The sequence below is a fragment of the Pteronotus mesoamericanus genome, unplaced genomic scaffold (genome assembly GCF_021234165.1).
Source record: "Pteronotus mesoamericanus isolate MK-2021 breed Mesoamerican mustached bat unplaced genomic scaffold, CSHL_Meso_final contig_130, whole genome shotgun sequence".
In the NCBI taxonomy this organism is placed as follows: Eukaryota; Metazoa; Chordata; class Mammalia; order Chiroptera; family Mormoopidae; genus Pteronotus; species Pteronotus mesoamericanus.
The window spans coordinates 13,444,806-13,467,233 of NW_026555060.1; the positions used below are offsets into that span (position 1 = coordinate 13,444,806).

At 34.9% G+C, this 22,428-nt stretch overlaps 1 protein-coding gene across 3 annotated transcripts in view; it reads left to right on the top strand.

The window, feature by feature from the left end:
- MASTL (microtubule associated serine/threonine kinase like) overlaps positions 1-21,220 on the top strand; it is a 29,379-nt gene extending 8,159 nt beyond the window's left edge. Inside the window, exons 3-13 of one of the 3 annotated variants that reach the window (XM_054590270.1) lie at positions 1,792-1,931; positions 2,589-2,677; positions 2,776-2,882; positions 3,126-3,279; positions 6,116-6,288; positions 8,416-9,552; positions 10,530-10,671; positions 16,346-16,360; positions 18,113-18,226; positions 18,314-18,415; positions 21,063-21,220. In XM_054590270.1, coding sequence (XP_054446245.1) covers positions 1,792-1,931; positions 2,589-2,677; positions 2,776-2,882; positions 3,126-3,279; positions 6,116-6,288; positions 8,416-9,552; positions 10,530-10,671; positions 16,346-16,360; positions 18,113-18,226; positions 18,314-18,415; positions 21,063-21,220 — 2,331 coding nt within the window. The remainder of the gene's footprint in view (positions 1-1,791; positions 1,932-2,588; positions 2,678-2,775; positions 2,883-3,125; positions 3,280-6,115; positions 6,289-8,415; positions 9,553-10,529; positions 10,672-16,345; positions 16,361-18,112; positions 18,227-18,313; positions 18,416-21,062) is intronic. The other 2 variants (XM_054590277.1, XM_054590287.1) reach the window with 2 other exon arrangements.
- The last annotated feature ends 1,208 nt before the right edge of the window (positions 21,221-22,428 follow it).

Here is a 22,428-nt window from a genome sequence, read left to right on the forward strand (position 1 = left end):
AACATGTGACAAAATACTATATACATAGTCAGATGACATGTTTGGAGAAAATTTTTATTATCCAGAAGACAGACAAAAGGCTAATTTTACTACTATGTAAACATATTTTACAAATCAATAAAAAAGAATACATACCCCAAAAGAAAATGAGCAAATAGAAGTAGTTCACAGGAGAAACACAATCTAAAGGCCAAAAACAGTATGAAAAGATGCTACATTTCCCTAAAAATAAACAAACGTTTAAACACATCCATCTTTACTTCCTTAGACTGACAAAGATAAAAGGGATTGGTAATCACTGTTGATGAGAATACAAGAAAATAAGCATCTCATACGCTCAGATACTTTATCTGTTTACTTATTTATTTCCCTCTATTGGATGATAAACTCATTAAGTGCAGTGACTACATTTTATTCGTGCATTATATTCCCAGCACTGGCACAGTATACAGGACAGATTCTGTGCTTCATCAATTTTTTTAATGATTGATTTCATCAACAAATACTAACTTCTATGTATCAGGGAAAATACTAACCTAAGGAGGAAAGAAATTACCTTGTTTTATTTACTTCTTAATAGGCATATTTTACAGCTATAGAAAACTATAGAAAATTTTATAATTTAAAACTAGTACATATAGAAGGAAAAACAGCTTTGCAACCACACACAGCAATTATGGAATCATCTGTCGTTACATAATGCTAAAATCATTGAATGAAAGTTTTTTGGGAAACAGATTATTTATGTAATTTCAAAGTATCTCCTCCAGAATAAAGTAATTACAGAAGGTGAAAAGTACTTCTTCAATGGAGAAATCTGGAAGTCACAATTTTAACTAAGTGATCAAAGTTAACGTCATCAGTCATAGAGCACACTGATGTTAGTTGAGTATCTCACCTGGTGGGAGTCACTGAGAAGGATTTAACGTCTCTAATGTATTCCTGCCAAAAATGCATAATGTGAGTTGAATCATGAAAAAGTAATAATATATCAAAAAACACTGTCTCCCACTATCCCCCCCAAAAAGCTAATAACTGTTTCAGATTAAAAGATACTAAAGAGACATGACAAATAAATCCCATTCATGGTTCCAGCTCTCAGGGGACAATATTGAGATAATCAGAGAAATTTAAATATGGACTTTACATTAGCTAATAGCATTATATTAGTGTTAAGTTCTCAGAATTATATTACATCATAGTTATATGAAAAAGTCCTTGTTAGTAGATACATAATAAAGAATTTAGTAGTGATGGGTCACAATCTTGTCAACTTATTCTTGACTTATTCAGCAAAAATTTAAAAGTTATACACTGATACCAGTTGCTAATGTTGCCATATAGTTTTTTAAATTAAACTCTTTAGTCTGTTAATGAGGTTAATAATTGTTGTTACGTTTATTATGTCATCAGGGAAAATATAATTATGTTAATGATTAACATAAATATTATTTATTGTATAGTCATGTGTGGAGAGGAAGAAAGTAAATTTGGCAAAATGCTAACAATGTGTTAATCTACATGAAGAATATATGGGAAATCATTCTATTGTACTATTATACCTTTCTGTAAGTCCGAATTTTTTATCAGACTAAACAGTGTAATTTATATTTAAAAAATTATAAGGCAACATGACCAAACCTGGTATTAATGCATACTGTAATACCAAGAAAATGTGTGTTGTACAGAACCATGCTAAAAACATATAACTAATAATATATTATTCAAATAATATATATTTTAGTGTAATCATTGGTTTTATTCTGTAACATTTATGCTCCCTTTTGATAGGTAATGGAATATCTTATCGGTGGAGATGTCAAGTCTCTCCTACATATATATGGTTATTTTGATGAAAAGATGGCTGTGAAATATATTTCTGAAGTGGCATTGGCTCTAGATTACCTTCATAGACATGGAATCATTCACAGGTAAAAACTGACTTTTCTCCACTCTATTACTTAAAAATACAAATAATCAAAGTATATCTAAAACAGTTGCATAACCATTTGCCCATATATCCAGGTTATCTAAAGTTTATTGCTGACTTGTGTAAATTTACAAATTCCATTAAGTCTTCCTTTACTGCCTCATGTTTTTGTAATACATTACTTTGCCCATGAGTATGTCATTTTATCATGATGAATATTGAATCATTTTTCCATCATACCATTATTCAAAAGTGCTATATTTTATAATCCCAGCTGATTACAGTGTTTTGTTCTGTGCAGACAGTCAGGGAAGTGGCTCTGCCCTATGAAATTTTGACCTTAACATCCTTGAATGAGGCAAATAGGATTTTGACCTGGCTTGAGGTTTATTTTAAGTAATGAGGTTGATTTCTTCTAATGGACTAATGAATAATGCAAAAGATTACCATTAAATCAGTTAACTTTCTTGTAGATTCATATATACAAATGATAGTTTGCTTCTTAAACTTTACTGCAGTTTCAAAACCATCAATGAGTGCCTTATTTTAGAGAAAATAAATAGGGCTTCAAAACTTCCGTAAATTTTTCCCCCCAGTAATTCTAACATCAATACTAGCTCTCTTTTAGTTATCTGATATTTATCTTTTGTATGTGCAGGGATTTGAAACCAGACAATATGCTTATTTCTAATGAAGGTCATATTAAACTAACAGATTTTGGCCTTTCCAAAGTTACTTTAAATAGAGGTAAGAAATAATAGCAGGTAAGTACTTTTTGAAGAAATTTAAGAATATAGACAGTTGAAGTTTTTAAAGAATTTCATATATTTTCTTTCCATGCATAGATATCAATATGATGGATATCCTTATAACACCATCAATGGCTAAACCTAGACAAGATTATTCAAGAACCCCAGGACAAGTATTATCTCTCATCAGCTCTTTGGGATTTGTAAGTACTTGATTTTTTTTTTTTTTAAAGCCTCATATAGCATACCCTTTCATGGTTACCATTTAAAATTTAAAATCCCATTCTTTCTTGGTTTTTTTCTTAATAAATGATCAAGATGAATGTAAATATCGAGCATGTTAGATTATGTAACAATTAATCTACTCAGGTGGTATAACTGTCTATGCGCTTAGGTGGTGTTATTGTGATGATGAATGTTAGCATTTTTGTCTTTCTTTTTAAAAGCACCCACCACCAGCTGCAGACAAAAGTGAGGAATCTGAAAATGTTCTTTCAACTCATGCGTCTGAGACATCACAACTTTCTCAAGGACTAATCTGTCCTATGTCTATGGATCAAAAGGATAGTACTCCTTATTCTAGCACACTACTGAAATCATGTGAGTATTAAAAAAAAGATAGTTCCTTTCTAATATCAGTTTAATAATTTAAAAATGCAAATACTTGAACAGTCTGTGGTATTCCTATATTTCATTATGTAGACATCATTTTTGACAGGGATTATGGTTGATTTTTAAGTCCACAGAGCAGAACAAAATGTCTAACTAAAGAGAGATTCTTCAATTATCCATAACGTTAGGACGATCATTGGGTAGATATCACTATATTGGATCTACAGAAGTCTTATATAGAGAAGATGTAGTACCTGTAACATTGTTATGTCTTTGTAAAATTATTTTTGAAAGATTTTTTAAATATGCCCTGGCTGGTATAGCTCAGTGTATTCAGTGCTGGCCTGCCAACCAAAGGGTCACTGGTTCGATTCCCAGTACAGACGCATGCCCGGGTTGTGGTCCAGGTCCCCAGTAGGGGGCGTGTGAGAGGTAACCACACACTGATGTTTCTCTCCCTCTCTTTCTCCCTCCCTTTCCCCTCTCTAAAAATAAATAAAATAATAAAATAAAGTAAATAAAAATGTTTTAAATACAATAGTCAAAAAAAAGTTATAATTTTTTTAAGTAGCACACAATAAAAGACAAAGTCCAATACTGGAAGAGGAGAGTGGGATATTTGATATTTGTTTGGCACGTAACTTCACCCTTTATAATGTGGCAACAGTGGACAATTTAGTTCTCTGCACTCATGTTCTTTATCTTGGGAATGTGAATAATGATGCTTGAAGGGTAATTAGCATTAATTGTTTTCATGGATGTTACCTCATTTTGAATTTGGTCCTCAACAAATCTGTACATGTAGTATTGTCTTCTTTTTGCCAATGAGAATTGGCAAGCTGGTATTTGAAAATGCTTAGTTATATACTAATAAATGGGTAAGCCAAGTCCTGATTGTAAATGCAATTTTCTGTTCACTTTACCCTTTCCTCCAAATTCAGTGAATCTCATTTCTTCTGGCAAAATCCACTGTAAAAATGAAAATGGCTAAAATACATATATATAGCTTTGATAACAGAGACTGTTAAAATATGTAATATGCTGATGTTATTTTATAGCTTTAGTCTTAAGAAAAAATAATTGTAACTCCCTTAGTAATTCTTTAATCCAGTCATAATTAGGTAGGTGCAAGACAAGGTACTATGGATATAAAAATGGATAACAGACATCCTTGCCTCAGAAAAATTATAATTTTGTGGTAATTACAAGTTTAAAAAGATAGCAATAACAATCCTATAAAATAGATGCCACAGAGACTTACTTTTATGCAACACAGAAACTGACAAACACTAACTAATGATTCTAAATGAAGATTCAACAACAGCCAAGCTATAGGGGTTTTTTTCCAGACCCAGAAAGAGAAACACATACTTAATAGCTCCAAGTGTAGTGGGAAAGGACATTTCAGATAGAGGCCCTAGCATGAACAAAGGCATGTACACATAGAAGTATATTCCATTTTCACATCGTAGGGACTAAATGTATTATGTGAGAATGGGAACTATGTACAATGAAAAAGAAAACTTAGCAGATAGATAGGAAAGGGTCAAGTGTCATTACAGGGGTCATGGAATTTAAGCTATATCAAAAGTTCCAAAGTAGGAAATGGCATGATTGCATCGATAATTCAGAAAGAACTTGTTAGTAGATATACAGTATGCACATATTCAATTAGACACAAGTTCCATATTATGGGGAAAGGCAGCCGAATAGTTGGGTCAAATATCAAGGTCAGTGTTCAGTGAGTTTCAAGAATTCCATTGCGAGGATTTATGTCCCATAAAGAAAATTGTTTTAGATGGACTTTGAAATTCTTCTAGATTTAAAGTTTTAATAAGATTTATTAAGTCAAAAAACTTAAGACTAAGAATTTCTGTGGGCCCTGGCTGGTGTGGCTCAGTGGATTCAATGCCAACCTGTAAACCAAAGGGTCGCTGGTTCGATTCCTGATCAGGGCACATGCTGGGTTGCAGGCCAGGTCCCTAGTGCGGGGTGCAAGAGAGGCAACCACACATTGTTATTTCTCTCCCTTTCTCCCTCCCTTCTCCTCTGTCTAAAAATAAATAAATAAATAATCTTTAAAAAATTTATTTGGGTTTGAAGTTATGTTCAACCCATTTTGGAAAAAGGAAAACAAGATAAAGATATCTTTTTATATAGGTATAAAAGCTTCATATTTTTACATTTTATGATCTTTGCTAAAAGCATGGTTGTCTATTGTGTCTAATTATAAGTTCAAGAGCAGTAATTTTTGGCATCGTTATTTATCTATAGGATAAAGGGACATGCATCATGTTGATAGTGCTGCTTTTTTCCAATAGCTCACTCTTAGCCAATTTACCATTACTTATTTATTTTACCCAGTGGTATTAAAAAATCCCTTGTAGATATGTATAATTTACACTTGTAAGCACATAAACCTCAACATTAAAGTAAAGTTATAGTTTTAATTATAGATTTAATTATTTAGTTATAGGTAAATTTAGTCACATCTGTGTATAGCACATTAACAATGCTCCTTTCTCTAGAAGAGTTTCAAATTGGGTAATGAATATTAAATGGATTTCTTCCTAATTATAAATCAGTTCCTTTGTCCTGATTTTTACTTTACAAATATTGAGAGGGTTTTTTTTTTTTAACTTTCAGAACAGTATTTGTACACCAAAAACACCAAGAGCCATTTTTGTGGAGTGGATAATGTTTATAAAGAAATAGCTCTGATGTGCAATACGTAACACTTTGCCTAATTATTTGTAAAGATTCAGGTTCAGTGAGGAACTAAGAAAGATGTGACATAAAGTTCAATATTTTCTTTTTTCTACAGGTCTTGAAATAGTTGCCTCCAACCCCGGAATACCTGTCCAGTGTCTAACCTCTCATCTACTCCAGTCTAGGAAAAGGCTGGCCACGTCGAGTGCCAGTAGTCAGTCCCACACTTTCGTGTCCAGTGTGGGATCTGAATGCCACAGCAGCCCCAGATGGGAAAAGGATTGCCAGGTTAGAGTGAACTTTATCTTAACCATAACCAATTATGTGTGTGAAATTATTCATAGAAACATTTTACCTTTTTAAATGCTTTATGGAAATGAAACTGTTATATGAGCAGCAGTCAAGGTAGTTTTCACTTTCCTGTACATTCCGTTAAATTCTTTTGAAATATCTATTTCTCATTCAAATGTAAAATTATTCTCAGTTTACATAATGAGATTTCAAATTTTTAAATCTTTGTTATAAATTGATAGTAAATGTTTGGCTTCCAGGCATCTAAATAGACTTTTTTTTCAATTCCCTGCCATGACACAGACATTAGCTTGTTGATTTTTTTAAAATGTACATCTTATTTTTAAACTCACATTACCTCCTTCTGTACTGTTTTCTGCCAGTTTCTCATTTAATGGAATGGCAACTCTTCTGGATCAGAAATGACTTTTAGACCACAAAGATAATGTAGATGTACCTTCAAAAGTATCTATTCTGCCCTGGCTCAGTGGACTGAGCACCGGACTACAGAGTGAAAGGTCGCCAGTTTGATCCCTGGTCAGGGCACATGCCTGGGTTCCGGGCCAGGTCCCCAGTTGGAGCATGAGAGAGGCAGCCAGTCTATTTTTCTCTCATATGTGTTTCTCTCCCTCTCTTTCTCCTTCATTTCCCCTCTCTCTAAAATAAATAAATAAAAAAATTTTAGAAATATGTATTCTAAGAAAATTGCTTGCTAAGTGAATGAATTTACTTAGGTTTTTTACTTAATTTTCTCTTTTTCTCTTTTTAAAAGCAATTAAAGCTGAGAAGAACTGAAATTTTAAATTATAATAAAATTGCCTTCATAGAATGCCAATAAAATAATGTTAGATTAGAAGAATGGTAGTACACAAAGAATAAACCTTCCATTTGATAAAATAATTTGGATTGCATTTGCTCCTCATTCTCAGCCATATGATCTTTATTATTGTTGGGTATTTGCATTTTAGGAGTAAGGTCAAATTTTTTAGTTAAGGCAGGATTTCTCAATCTTTTTTCCTTTCTCCTTATAGGCTGCTTTATAGACAATATGTGCATGTGACAGAATAAACCATATTTGCATTCCCAGTACTATTATTTCATTTCTGTAAGAAAGAAATATGCTCTTTCAACTATACACAGCCTTACCTTGTTCCTCTTATTTCTGCATCCCCAAGGAATGCAATGATTGGATTCTAGTGATTCTTCTCGAGTTATGATCGACAGAAGAACAAGGGACCCCTGATAACCCTATGCTAATCCCAAATACATCATTTTCTATGCTCGAAGATCAATCAGTTGTAATTCAGAAATTTTCTCTGATTCATGACTAAGTGCTCTGTGTTATTACTTAGTTAATAAAGTTTGATTTTCTCATTTCAAAAATAGGCACTATTAGAGTTACTGACGATTCCCTCTCACTGAGTAATCGTGTAAACATCACGATTACCATGCACCAATTTGCGGTATTAGGTACAAAGCTTTGATCACCCAAGAGCTTCTGCAGGTGGCTGGAACTCAGTTTTCAAGAAAAACATTTTGGTATTAGTCATCAGTTCAGCTTGTTGACAATGGATTTAACTCCTGTTACTTTGGGTTTCTCATTATAAATTACCACTAATTTAGCCTCATTTTTATCAGCTTGGCTTTCTTTTACTTGTTTGAAGTGATACATGTTTACATTACTAATATTTTTTATCTATAATTTTCCATTAATTATATTTACGTCAAGTCTTGTAGATTTTGCGATTCAAAATAGAATCATCCATACTCCTATGCAAAACAGATATATGCATAATAGAGCCTTTCCCCAAATTTGTCTAAATATGTTACCTGTTAACTTGTTCTATTTAAACATGTAATACACTATCAAATAAGTATAGAATATTTGATTTATGTTTTCAACCAGTGTTTCACTCAAAATAATGTATATAAATGTATACTAAAATTGTTTATATTGCTTTTAATTATCTGTTATCATTGTTCTTTTGCTCCATTAGAAAATGGGAATAAGGAGCACAACAGTTTATTGGGTCATTTATTCCATATAAGTGGACAGAGGCTTAACACAGGTTAAAGAACCTCAATTTTATGTAACTGAAAAAAGGTCCTTCCCTTTCCCCTTAGGAAAGTGAGGAAGCATTGGCCTCTGCCATGATGAGTTGGAGCACAACGGAAAAGTCTTTATGCACAAAATCTACAAACGCCATCAAGACCAGAAGTTTCTGTAAGAAAGATCTTGAGTTAGCCCTTTCTCCCATTCAGAACAGCACTGCCATTCCTGCCAGTGGAAGCTATTGTGTAAACCCTGCTAAAAAATGCTTCTCTGGAAAAGTTTCTTGGGAAGCAAGAGAACTGGATATAAATAATATTAATATGGCCACTGGCATAAGACAGTCCGATTTTCATCAGTCACATCAGGGGGCTGTGGATTCTGATGATATGATTGAAGAACATCTTGGGAAAAGAAGTGTTAAGAGACATTTTGAGTTAGTTGACTCCAGTCCTTGTCAGAAAACCATACAGTATAAAAAAAGTTGTACAGAGTATAAGCATGGTAATGAAATGAGAGATTGTTATACAAATCAAAGTACAAGCTTAACAACTGAAGTTCAAGACCTTAAGCTATCGGAATGTAGAAGTCAGCAAAATGACTATGCTAATAAGGAGAACATGGTTGATTCTTTTATGGATAAACAACAAACACCAGAAAAAACACGTATCCCAATGATAGCAAAAAACCTTATGTGTGAACTGGATGAAGACTGTGACAAGCATAATGACAACTTAAGTTCTAGTTTTCTATGTTCTGACGATGATAGAGCTTCTAAAAGTATTTATGTAGACTCTGATTCATCTTTTCCTGGAATTTCTATAATGGAAAGTCCATTAGAAAGGCAGTCTTTAGATCCAAATAATAGCATCAAAGAATCTTCTTTTGAGGAATCAAATATTGAAGACCTACTTACTATATCACTGAACAGCCAAAAAAGTCCCTTGCCAAAAGGTGATGAGAACCCTGCTGTTCAAGACAGTAACCAAAAAATGTTAGCTCCTTCTTCGGAGGTGCTGAAAACATTAACTTGCTCTAAAAGAAATGCTGTAGCGTTTCGAAGTTTTAACAGTCATATTAATGTATCCAATAACTCAGAACCATCCAAAATGAGCTTTACTTTCGATGCGATGGATATGTCATGTGCTTATAGTGGTTCATATCCCATGGCCATAACCCCTACTCAGAAAGAAAGACCCTACTTCTATCAGGTATGTTATTACTTTCTAACACTTGTTCTTTCAATTGTAGAAAAATAAACTGTGAAGGCCACACTCCTTCCTGTCAGCTAGACTATATGATATTAAGCATATAATCTTGTTTTACTGGTTGGAAATCTATGGATTGTTGAAAGTTTTAATGCAGAAAAGTAAAGCTAGTCGTAATGTTTATTCTTAATGACAATGCCATCTTCATTTGTACTGCTCTACACACTTTCACATATTTAAATTCACATATTAATAATCATATATTTTCACTTGATTCCAGCAACTGTGAGTTAAAGTCTACTCTACTTCTAAGTACCTATTTAGATAATCTCTTCTTTACAGAAAAAAGTTGAAAGTCTATATTTCAATTCTTATTTTGTTTTTATTATCTTTTTTTTCCTTCCCTTGTAGAGATATCATAATATAAAGAGTAGAAACCAGGAATGTAGAGTTACAAAACTTGTGTTTATTATTCAGATTATTAGAAATCTCTTAACTTCAGAGTCTCTGTTTTCCACCTGTCTGTGGAATGTAATGACACCTATCCTGCTGGTCTCACAGAGTCCTTATGAGACAACTAAATATCTTAAAAACTCAAACGCCCGTTAGCACAAGAGGTTATTTACATTTAGTTCTGCCTTATGTATTATCCTAACATTTCAGTCATTTGTCAGCTGCAGCCCCGCTCGGTGACTTCATAAACTTGGATTAATCTGTGCTATCAAGAGTTTTTTTCTTGTCGACTTTTTTATTGTTTCATTCATGTCCATATCTTATTGAAATAGTTGGTGTGACCTAGCCTCTGGAGTATCATTAGATATTAGGACTTTTTATCATTATAATTAGTTATGAGTCCTTTTTCAAAACTGATGAAGAATTTGAGTATGTCCTTCATGCCCAGCAGCCTCACTTTTTTGTTTTGTAATTTCTGTTCACTGTAAAAGGAATTAATTGTCTCTTAAAAACTCTTTTTAAATTAGCAGACCCCAAATCAGGTCAAGTCAGGAACTCCATATCGAACTCCAAAGAGTGTAAGAAGAGGGGCAGCCCCAGTGGATGACGGGCGAATCCTGGGAACCCCAGACTACCTCGCACCTGAGTTGTTATTAGGCAGGGCCCATGGTAAGGCATACATGTCTTGAGTTTTTGAAATGTTATCTATTACTACATTTTCTTTTCTTTTTTTTTAAGATTTTATTTATTTTTAAAGAAAGGGAAACAGAGGGAGAAAGAGAGGGAGAAAAACATCAATGCATGAGAGACACATCCATCAGTTGCCTCTTGCATGCCCCTAGCCAAGGGACCTTGCACGCAAGCCAGGCACGTGCCCAGGAATTGAACCAGCGACCCTCTGGTTCACAGGCTAGCACTCAGTCCACTGAGCCACACCAGCTGGGGCTACATTTTCTTTTGAAATGTAATTGTTTTAAATTTCTTTCATACTTAGATTACCTAAAGGAGAAGAAATTAACTCATGCAGTTTTCTTTCCTCCTCTATGTGACATTTGTTACAAGGAAAGGAGACATGCAGCCATTTGTTCTTTGCTTCTGGTACAGTCTCAGTGATCTAAAGAAGCCCCACCTTTCACTCCCTCGTTATCTTTGCTCCTAATGGCTCCTCAAGTCTGTTGTAGTTTTGGCTTAAAAATACAAAGTTGAACCTAGAATTCTGTCCTGTCTGCAGAAGCCTATTCCTGCCTAGAGTGTACCTTCACTTATACCTTCACCAGAAGGGTCAAGCGTGAGACAAACCATCCTGCAAAATGTAACATAGGAATAAAAGGATGATATTTCACTTACCTTATTTTCCCTTCCTACATCTAAAATGAACTGTATTTGTTTCCTGGGACTACTGTAACAAAGTACCACAAACTGAGTGGTTCAAAACAACAGAAATTTATAGTCTGACTGTTCCGGAGGCCAGAAGTCTAAAAATCAAGGTGTTGACAGGGCCATGCTTCCTCTGAAACCTAGAGGGGAATGCTCTCCTGCCTTTCTTAGCTTCTAGTGGTTTGCTAGCTGTCTGTGACGTTTCTTGGTTTGTAGATGCATCACTAATCTTCCCTCTTTGTACAGTGTTCTTGTCTCTCTATGGTCACCTGGTGTGCTTTCATAAGGACACTGGTCAAATTAGGGGCCCACTCTACTCCAATATGACTTCATCTTAACCTAATTAATTATATCTGCAAGGGCCCTATTTCCAAACATCAAATTCAGAGAACCTCAGTTCAGCCCACAACATAATCCCTTCTACATTTTGATATTAATCGCTTCCCTTTGCTTTGGACTCTTGGTGGTCATCTGTCTCATCCCACCCCCACCCCCCAAAAAAACTTTTATTTTTCTTTCTTTGCTGGCTTTTTTCCTTAATGTGAAAATTAGCTTCTGCCCTTATCTTCCCCTCACTACCTCACTTTTCAAAGTTTGCCTCTTTTCTCTGCCTGACCATGTTTGCTTTGGCAATCTGAATATTTCACTGAAACTTTTTTTTAAGTATATGTTATTGGTTATGCTATTGCAGTTCCATTTTTTCTCCCCTTTACCCGCCTCAGCTCTGCACGCCCCCTTCCACATTACCCGCCTTAGTTCATGTCCATGGGTCGTATATATAAGTACTTTAACTTCTCCATTTCCTGTACTATTCTTAACCTCTGTCTATTTTATGCCTACCAATTATGCTTCTTATTCCCTGTACATTTTCCCCCAATCTCCCCTGGCCCCCTCCCTGCTGATAACCCTCCGTGTGACCTCCAGTTCTATAATTCTGATCCTGTTCTAGTTGTTTGCTTATTTGGTTTTGGGGTGGTTTTTTTCTTAGGTTCAGTTGTTAATAGTTGTGAGTTTGTTGTCATTTTACTGTTCATAGTTTTGATCTTCGTTTTCTTAAATAAGTCCCTTTAACATTTCATATAATAAGGGCTTGGTTATGATGAACTCCTTTAACTTTACCTTGTTAAGCACTTTATCTGCCCTTCCATTCTAAATAATCGTTTTGCTGGATAGAGTAATCTAGGTTGTAAGTCCTTACTTTTCACGACTTTGAAAACTTCTTGCCAGCCCCTTTTTGCCTGCAAGGTTTCTTTTGAGAAATCGGCTGACAGTCTTATGGGAACTTCTTTGCAGGTAACTGCTTTTCTCTTGCTGCTTTTAAGATTCTCTTCTTATCTTTAATCTTGGGTAATTTAATTATGATGTGTCTCTTGGTATGTTTCCCCTTAGATCCAACTTCTTTGGGACTCTCTGAGCTTCCTGGTCTTGCATGTCTAGTTCTTTTGCCAGACAGTGGAAGTTCTCCTTCATTATTTTTTCAAATAAGTTTTCAATTTCTTGCTCTTCCTCTTTTCCTTCTAGTACCCCTATGATTCCAATGTTGGACTGTTTAAAGTTGTCCCAAAGGTTCCTAAACTTCTCATTTTTCTGAATTCTTGTTTCTTCATTCTGTTCAGGTTGAATGTTTACTTCTTCCTTCTGTACCAAATTGTTGTTTTGGGTCCCGTTTCTTCCTTCCCTTCCCTATTGGTTCCCTGTATATTTTTCTTTGTTTCATATTGTATAACCTTCACCTCTTCCTTTATTTTGCAACCACGCTCAATCCTTTTTTTTTTTTTTTAAGATTTTTAATTTATTTTTAGAGAGAGGAAGAGACGGGGAAACATCATTGTGTGGTTGCCTCTCACGCACCCCTTACTGGGAACCTGGCCTGCAACCCAAACATGTGCCCTGGGCTGGGAATCAAACCAGTGACCCTTTGGTTCACAGACTGGTGCTCAATCCACTGAGCCACACCAGCCAATGCTCTTGGTTTGTTTGTTTTTTTAAGTGTATTTTTGATTACACTATTACAGTTGTCCCATTTTCTTCCACCCCTTTATTCCCCTCCACCCTGCAGCCCCCTTCCCACCAGCATTCCCCCACCTCTTAGTTCATGTCCATGGCGCATATATATAAATTCTTTGGCTTCTCGATTTCCTATACTATTCTTAATCTGCGCCTGTTTATTTCAGTCATTTCTGTGAGCATCCTTATTACCAGTGTTTTGAACTCTGCATCTGACAGGTTGGCTATCTCCTCATTGCTTAGTTGTTTCTCTGGAGTTTTGATATGTTCTTTCATTTAGACCATATTTCTTTGTCTTCGGGCACCAGTCTGAATGAAAAGTTTCTTTAACCCCTTGGTTGTCGGACTTCCATACAGTTCAATTTTCTGGCAGTTCTGGTTGTTTTTTGTTTTTAAAATTGGTTCTCATCATTCTTTTGGTTGTGTGAGGAAACAAAGTGTATCTCTACCTATGCCTCCATCTTGGCCGGAAGCTTGAAATTTTTATTAGCAGTCACCTATGGTGTCATTATTTACAGATCTACCAGCCTTTTCTCAGTTTCACTCCTATCTCTATTGCTACTCCTCAGTTCTTTCCTTAGCTCTTGTAAATATGGAAGTTCTTAATGATTCTGCCCTTTACCCTTATCATGTGCTCCCTGTTAATCTCATCATTCCCATCACTTCAGTTGGATCTATGGTAGTGTTTCCCAGATACCGATCTCTAATCCTGACTTTCACTAGGCAGCAGACACATGGCCTTAGTATCTAGTATTCTACAGGTCTTGCAATTGCTGCCTGTCAAAACTGGACTTGTTATCCAGCTTTCACTTCCTCTGTGCCTTATCTCAGTTTCACCATTTTTGTGGTAACAGAGACATTGGGCATTTATATATACATTTTATACACACACACACACACACACACACACACACACACACACACATTCTGGCATTTATATCTGGTTGATTACATCTCTGCATTATTTCTCCTTACTGTTTCATCTCTCCCACTATCTCTGCCTCATCTTTTCCTTTCAATTATTTGATAGCTTCCTTGCCCTGGCTGGTGTGGTTCAGTGAATTGAGCACCAGCCTGCAAACCAAAGGGTCGCTGGTTCAGTTCCCAGTTAGGGCACATGCCTGGGTTGCAGGCCAGGTCCCCAGTAAGGGACACACAAAAGGCAACCACTCATTGATGTTTCTCTTCCTCTCTTTTTCCCTCCATTCCCCTCTGTCTAAAACAATAAAATAAATTTTTAAAAATCTAAAAAAAAGTTATTTAATAGCTTTCTTTCTGGTCTTCTCAACTTCATTCTATTGTTTATAATTATTGCCACCAGAAATCTCCTCCTTTTTTCTCCCCATATTGTTTTGTTTTTTCTGATTGCAAATTTACTACATTTTATTCGAAAACCAATGAAAACACACAGAGAGCAGAGCTGTTTTGTATGTTACAATCTAGATTTTGATTCAATTTAAATTGTTCTCTTCCTGTGCCTATATACCCTTGCCCCACTTTTCCTTACCAGAGTCCAAGGTAGGAGAGACCACGAGCATCCCATAGGGCAGCAGCACAAAATCCAGATTTTTTTAAAAACATATCATGGTTCATGCTACTGCCCTCCTTGAAAAACTATGGTGTCTCCTTAAAAGCCAGATTACTGATCATGGCATGTGGGCTTCAAGCTCTCATAGTAGCCACATCTCTCAGAGGTTCTTTTATAGGCCTTATATTCCCATTCTACTTCTTAGACACATTATTTTCAAATTGTCCTTATTTTACTTAGGTATTAGTTTAAAAAAAAGCCAGTCCCCAACATCTTCCTGTTTAATTTCCTTTCATTGATGATCAGCTTAAATGTCACCTCTTCCATAAAGTATCCTTTGGTCAGTTATGGAGATTTATTTATTCACTGCCATGTCACTTAAGTAGAAACTGTTTAGCCCTGGCCAGATTGCTCAGTTGGTTAGAGCGTCATCAAAGTACACCAAGGTTGCAGGTTCAATCCCAAAAGAAACTATTTAAAGCTTACATTATTCTACCTATGTTATAATTGTTGTATTTTTCTCTACTACAAAAGCTTGAGAAAGTATCCTAAGACATAGTGTCTGAGGTTTCCCTATAGATAGCACTCCAGGAGACTTCCTGAGCAGCACTCAGCACTGTTTTGAATAATCTCTACTGTGCTAAAAGTGGACACACTTAATATTCCCCTTCTTAGTCAAAGAACTAAGTTCCTCTGGGCACTTAACTGACTTATGTATAGTGTCCTTTTTGCTAAATCACAGATTTGCTAGGCCATTTACTCTCTTATAATTTGTATGTTGTCTAACTTAGGATACAATATGAAAGTAAGCTTCAAATGTAAAGATTTACTTTATTAGATCTTGCCACTATTTTAGTGGGATATCTAGTTACCTCAGTTATCTAGTGATATATTTTTAAGTTATTATTTTCTATAAAAGTAACTTGATACATAGTTTTTTTAAATGACAAATAGTACAAAGCAATTTATAATCAAAAGAAAAAAAATCAATTCCCTGTTCCCTGCCTCTTCCCCCAGATCCCAGGCCCCAGGGAGTAGTTCCTTGGCGCCTATGCTTCTTCTCGTACGTGTACCTCTCAGTTTCCTAGCATCGTGCTGAGGCACAGCTACGACTCCTCTGGTGGCCTCCACAGTCTTCCAGTCTTCCTCTCCACAAGCAGACTTAGGAACTTTGGCCAGAGTCTCCCATAGCTTCTTGTACTTATTTTTGTTTCAGATCTTAACATTGTGTTAAAATTATCTGTATCGTCTTACCCGGAGTAGGCTATTTTCTCCTGAGAAAAAGCTCTTTTTTTTTTTTTTTTTTTTTTAAATTTCAACTGTGTACCCCTTATATCTGTCACAATCCCTGGTATCTAGTTCAATGAATGATGTGAGAATGAACTCATAATTTTAATACAATGTGCCTAACTACTGTTTTCTTAAATGCAGGATTTCTGACTTCGGGTGAGTGAGCTTCTTTCTAAAGTAATATGGTGAAGCACATTAAACTGAATAGTCAAAGTATAACTAGATCGCATGGCAGAAAAAAAAACTTTTTTTCATTTTAGCTCAAATGAAGTGTCTTCCGTTTTCTGAGCAGGAGAACATCCAGAGGTTGCTTTTCTCTGAAAACAAATGTAGGCCTCTGACATTTGTATAACTTTTAAAGGTAGCAGAGAGTAAAGATATGTATTTTTTTATTGCAGTAGAGGAAATAGGCTTGATAAAAATATTACAGTTGACAGCTACAAAAGGGCTGGAATTTTGTAAACCATTTAATGCCATTATTATTATTAGAAAATAGTCATAAACAATGTCAATATACAAATTACAGAAGTGGGTTGTGAATTAGAAAGTAATGTAAAGTAAGTTCTCTTTCTCTGGCTAATGTTATAATTGTTAGAATTGATCACAACATATGATCTTATTAGACTTTGACTTACATATATGGGTATGTGTGACATATCCATGGAGAAAACATGTATGTTTTTGACATGCGTACATTTCGGCTGAACTGGGAAAAGGGTCCTAATTTCTAACAAGTAAAATAAATAAAATGTATGTTTTTTTCGGATTTCCTGCTACTTTTCTGTTGTTTAGTTATATCATCAAATCCATTTAATTACTTTCTGAGTGCTGCTTAAAAGATCTACTAACTGAGGTGGTTTGTATGTTTTTATAGTGATTACTATGGAAACATACTATTACTATTTGCATCTTGAGTTCTTAGGGAAAATGGGGTTATTGGCTTGCAAGTGAAAGGGCATTCTATGTGCATGTGATTATTTTTTCCTAACAGCAGATTCCACAGTGCTTTCCTACTTGTTATGAAATGGGAGGGGAGCAGTTGCTTAACCACAGTAACGGAGTTGGTGAAATTGAGCTTAAAGAGTAATTTCTAGGCAAATTTAGCACTAAACTACAATCCCAGTTCTAAATTTATATTCAAGTTAACCATTTTTGGACTAAATTTAACCTTTGCTCAGTAAACACCTTATTCACAGACAGAAGTAAACAAAAACATAGACCAGATTATACAGTCATGTTTAAAATAATCCTTTAAAACATCTTTGTATATAAATGGTGCTTTCAATAAAAATATTAGTTAGAAATCACTTTTTCCTATTTGTTAAGATATATCCTAATTACCTCAAGCTATAGTTTAAGTGAATATTCCTTGTTAAACTAATTTGTGATCTTAAAAGGAATAAAGCACATTGAAATACTCTGTAAGAAAAGCTTTGCGTAATTACCAGGCTATCCTCCAATTAGTATAAATGTTGCTACTTCATCTCATACTTTGTGAAATGAGTGGAATATGGAATTGTCTTAATGTTATTTCCCAATTTGAAATTGAGAACTACTGCAACTGTTTTAGAGGATAATTGGTAGATTAAATGCATTACTAGGTCGTGTTTTAGAATTTAGAGCAAGTAACTATCCAGAATGTCAGAAGTTATTAATAAATGACCAAAGATAGATTTAACTTTTCTTTAACTAGCTGTATTAATTGCTGATCTAAACTTCATAGGAAATAGGGAAAGAAAGTAATTGCCATATTGCATAATGAAGGTCATTTGACGTTTTGCACGTTATGAAGCCAGAAGGAAGCCTCAGGAAATGAATGCCTTGATTGTGCCCAAATTTGATTAAATATTATGATCAAATATTTGCAGAAAATGCTCGCAAGTTCAACTACTTACTCTTAAATTCCAGGTCCTGCAGTAGACTGGTGGGCACTTGGAGTTTGCTTGTTTGAATTTCTAACAGGAATTCCCCCTTTCAATGATGAAACACCACAACAGGTATTCCAGAATATTCTGAAAAGAGGTGATTCTTTTTCTCCTATTAAGACAGATTAATTTACCTCTGCCTATTATTTTGAGCAATGATCAAGAGGCTTATTCATATTTGTAGATATCCCTTGGCCTGAAGGTGAAGAAAAGTTATCTGATAATGCTCAAAGTGCAGTAGAAATACTTTTAACCATCGAGGACACAAAGAGAGCTGGAATGAAAGGTAAGGTTTTGTGTTAATAAACTCTTTTACCCTTGACTTGTTTCAGGGGGTGAATGTTAATCCCAATACGAAGTTCTAGTATAATGCCACAGATAATCTGACTGTTAGATTAGTTTAAAAAGAATTTGAGTTTATTTTTGCCCTCTGGGTATCCATGGACATACTTGCCCTTTTTCTATATTAAAATTTAATGTGATCAAGTTGTAATAAATCACTTATTGAATTTTAACGTCAGGTAAGCACCTGAAACAATCTTATCTTGTCAGTGTCTTAGGTTTATCAGGGCCTGATAAAGTTAACCACTCACAAAATAAGAAGCATTTTTTTACCAAAATTATAATTCTATATTTTCTAACTGCATCATTTCTAATACCATTATTGATTGTGTATCTGGTGCCAGGTTACCTCAAATGAGACAAATTCGGTACATTATGATCCCTTCAGTGTTTTTTCCCCACTGCAGGGGAAAGGTTAAACTACAGTTTTGAAACTGGTAAATCTCATGAGCTGCCCTAAGATCCTTTTTGTAACAGGATATGGAAAGAAACAAATAAGCCTTATGTCCCAAAATACATTTCCATGTGAAGTAGGAGGATTTAGAAAATTTAGCTTTAGGATTATGTCATTTGCATCCACTTCTAATAAAATCCATTGTTTGGTTTTTTGTTTGTTTAACAAATGCTATAGAGTGACCTCTAGGTGCCAGACAGTGTTGTTACAGGTGTTAGAGGTTCCCTACAGAGGAACCAAACTAAAATCCCTGTGATTTTATATTCTAGTGAAAAGACAGAAAGTAAACAAATATAACCGTGACATAATGTCATCTAGTTGTAAGTTCTATGAAGAAAGATTAAGCAGGGTGAGAGAATACAAGGTATGGCAGGAGATTTTTTTTTTTTTTTAGATGGAGTAGTCAAGAAGACCTCTGAAGACTAGAATTTGAGCAAAAACCTGTGTAAAGCGAGGGCACAGATATTTGACAACTGAGCTCTAACACTTCCTTTAGAACAAGGATTCTCAGCTGGGGTGAATTTGCTCCCCAAAGGCCATTTGGTATTGTCTGGAGATGTTTTGGGCTGCCACAACTGTCGGGAACATCCTCCAGTGCACAGGATAGTCCCCACAGCAAAGAATTATCCAGTCCCAAATATCAATTGTGCTGAAGTTGAGAAACCATTTTTTAGCAAATTACATTATGTTATAGTAATTACATATTATGCATTATATTATATATACATACTATCCTAGTAATTACTATAATGTAATTTGCTCAAAGTAAGTGGAGACAAAAGAAAAGTACTCTTACCAATGACCTCAGACTTCTGTTTGTTTAATGAACAGTTCACATAGTAAAGCCAACAACAGGGGTATTCTTCAGTTAAAAAACAGTTGCTTCAACTGTTTGTTTAGTTAATCTTAACCTAGATTAGAACTGGAAGATTCAGGTTAAATAAATAGCTATGATGAGAGGATCATAAAGCATCACATCACATCTAGATATCATAGTTTAAGAGTTATTAAAACAAGTAACTCTAAAGTAATCCATGCTCTGATATTTATTTTGAACAATTAAAAGGCAAATTCTCTATATAAAAATTGTTTTTGCTATTTCAATCTCTCTTCCTACCAGTCTTTCAGTTTAGGAAAAAGGCCATATGTAGAGTTACAGATTTCCCAACCCACCATCCCCAATACAGACCCATAATTCTCCCTCATCTGTGTAGTCTTCTCCCAGTATTTCCATCAAATTTGATTGCTGATTTTTTTAGCTGTTTACTGCCTTAACTGCCACTTCATTTTTTTTGTCAGTGTCTTTATTATTGCCTTATGAAGTGAAGGATTGAAAGGGGAAGTTAGGTTTAGTAACGAAATGTAACAAAATGATCAGAAGAGCATATTTTCATTTTAGTATGTAAAGGAAATAGTAAAGAGGACAATTATTGAAAATGTAACTAAAGAGATAAGCAAAGTTGAGATTTTGTAAATAGAAGCAGTAAAGATTCCAGATGTGACCATACTGCTAGATATTTAGTTGATGTCTTGTGAAAATGCAAGTCAGTGATACCAAGGAAGTCAAAGAACCATGAAGAGAATGTGTCAGAAGTGTCATCAATGTATGTGTTGAGATCACCATGAAAGATACTGATGGAGCATAGCAAAGACAGCAAGGGAATGCAGATGAGCTTTTTGCTAAAGTTACCCAGGGCAGTAGATAGTGCTAAGGATTGCAGAGATATAGAGGTGGCAAGGACTTGGAATGAGAAATGGGACATAATCATGGAAGATGAGTGGTGTAGAAGCTGTATGGGAGAGCAGGAAGTAGGCCACTGTCTCGCTCAGTGAGTCGGGGATTATGTGAGAAGATGCAGGCAGCAAGAAAGATAGGCTTCTGTTAAAGCAAATCATTCAGTCACTTATTTGACAAATAGTGATGGTGAACCTGTCCTATACTAAGTAATGTACAAAATGACACAGAGTGTGTCATTGAGAAGTATGTAGTTGAATAGAAAAACAGACAAACAAATGCCTATGGAAGTGGCATAATAAAGTAGGGCAAGATATATGTGTGGCAGTGTCCTTCATTCCTGTAGAAGAGTACTTGCTTAGGTAATGGTGTCATGATATTCTGTTTTATGTTTTTCCAAAGAGCTGAAACATCATCCTCTCTTCAGTGAAGTGGACTGGGAAAATCTGCAGCATCAAACTATGCCTTTCATACCCCAACCAGATGGCGAAACAGATACATCCTATTTTGAAGCCAGGAATAATGCTCAGCGCCTGACTGTATCTGGATTTAGTCTATAGCACATAAGTCTGCCCTTTAAGCTTACCTTGTCTTATGGGATAACCTAGCATAATTATATACTCCTTGATACTAGATTAATTTAAAGGGGGGAAACCATTTTACCTCGATCAGTGAGCTTTTAATATATGTTACAGCTTCCACAGAGGTAAAAGGCTATCAAGAATATAATCAATAACTTATCTTAATCTCAAAGTTGTATATAGATCTTCAAAGCTTCTTTCATCTTATTTATTTTGTCACTGCACTTTATGAAAATGAATGCATCAGTAAAACTAGAATGGCACTAACACTTTTGAGCAAATGAGACTTAAGCTTGATTTCCTTATCAGTTGATTTCAGTTTACCATTAAGTTTGGTGTTAAAATAACCAAAATGCCATACAATTTCAATTTTATGTAACTTATTTGTACATGATTGCCTCCAAAAGCTAGTCTCAAAGGCAATCCTTTAAGACTGCATTTGTAACCTCCAAATACAGCTGGAAAATTCTTTCACTCAGTAGTACAGCTCCTTTTAGGAATGTGGGATGAACAAAAGGGCTGTGGTTTTAGCTTACTTTCTTATGAACACATTTTGCTATCTGGACTGCTTTAGATACTTTCTCTACAATACATATTTGTTTAAACTAGTACTGGAAAGCTTAGGTGTGATACTGGAGCAATTTTAACAGCTTGTTCAGTCTTAATAAAACGTGACAGTTTAAATCTTAAAATAATTTGTTTAAAACATAGGCAGTATTACCAGAGACAGTCTGATCCTTTATAAAAAATTTGCTTTGACTTAATAAATATAATTGTAACATAAGTATATTATTTGTCAACATCATTCTTTTATACACACACACACACACACGCACACACACATACACACAGATTAAGCTTCACAAATCATATGTTATATTCACTGAGGCTTTCAGCATACTTACCCCCTAAAAGCGGAGTTCAAATTTAAATGTACCATATGTAAATATGCTGCTAATATATTTAATACTATGGTTCCTTTTGCACTTGGATTTATGTTTTTACTTTCCATTACTGTCCCAGTAAGAGCCCTGCTAATGCAGTTGAAAAAGCTAGTACAGGTGTAAAACTTACAGTGAAAAATAGACCATTATAATTATGCTATTTAATTGGATCCAAGGTTTAATATTTTTACTGGGCTTGTTTTAGTAATAACTACTTCGATTTAAGGCTCCTAGTAGTCACTT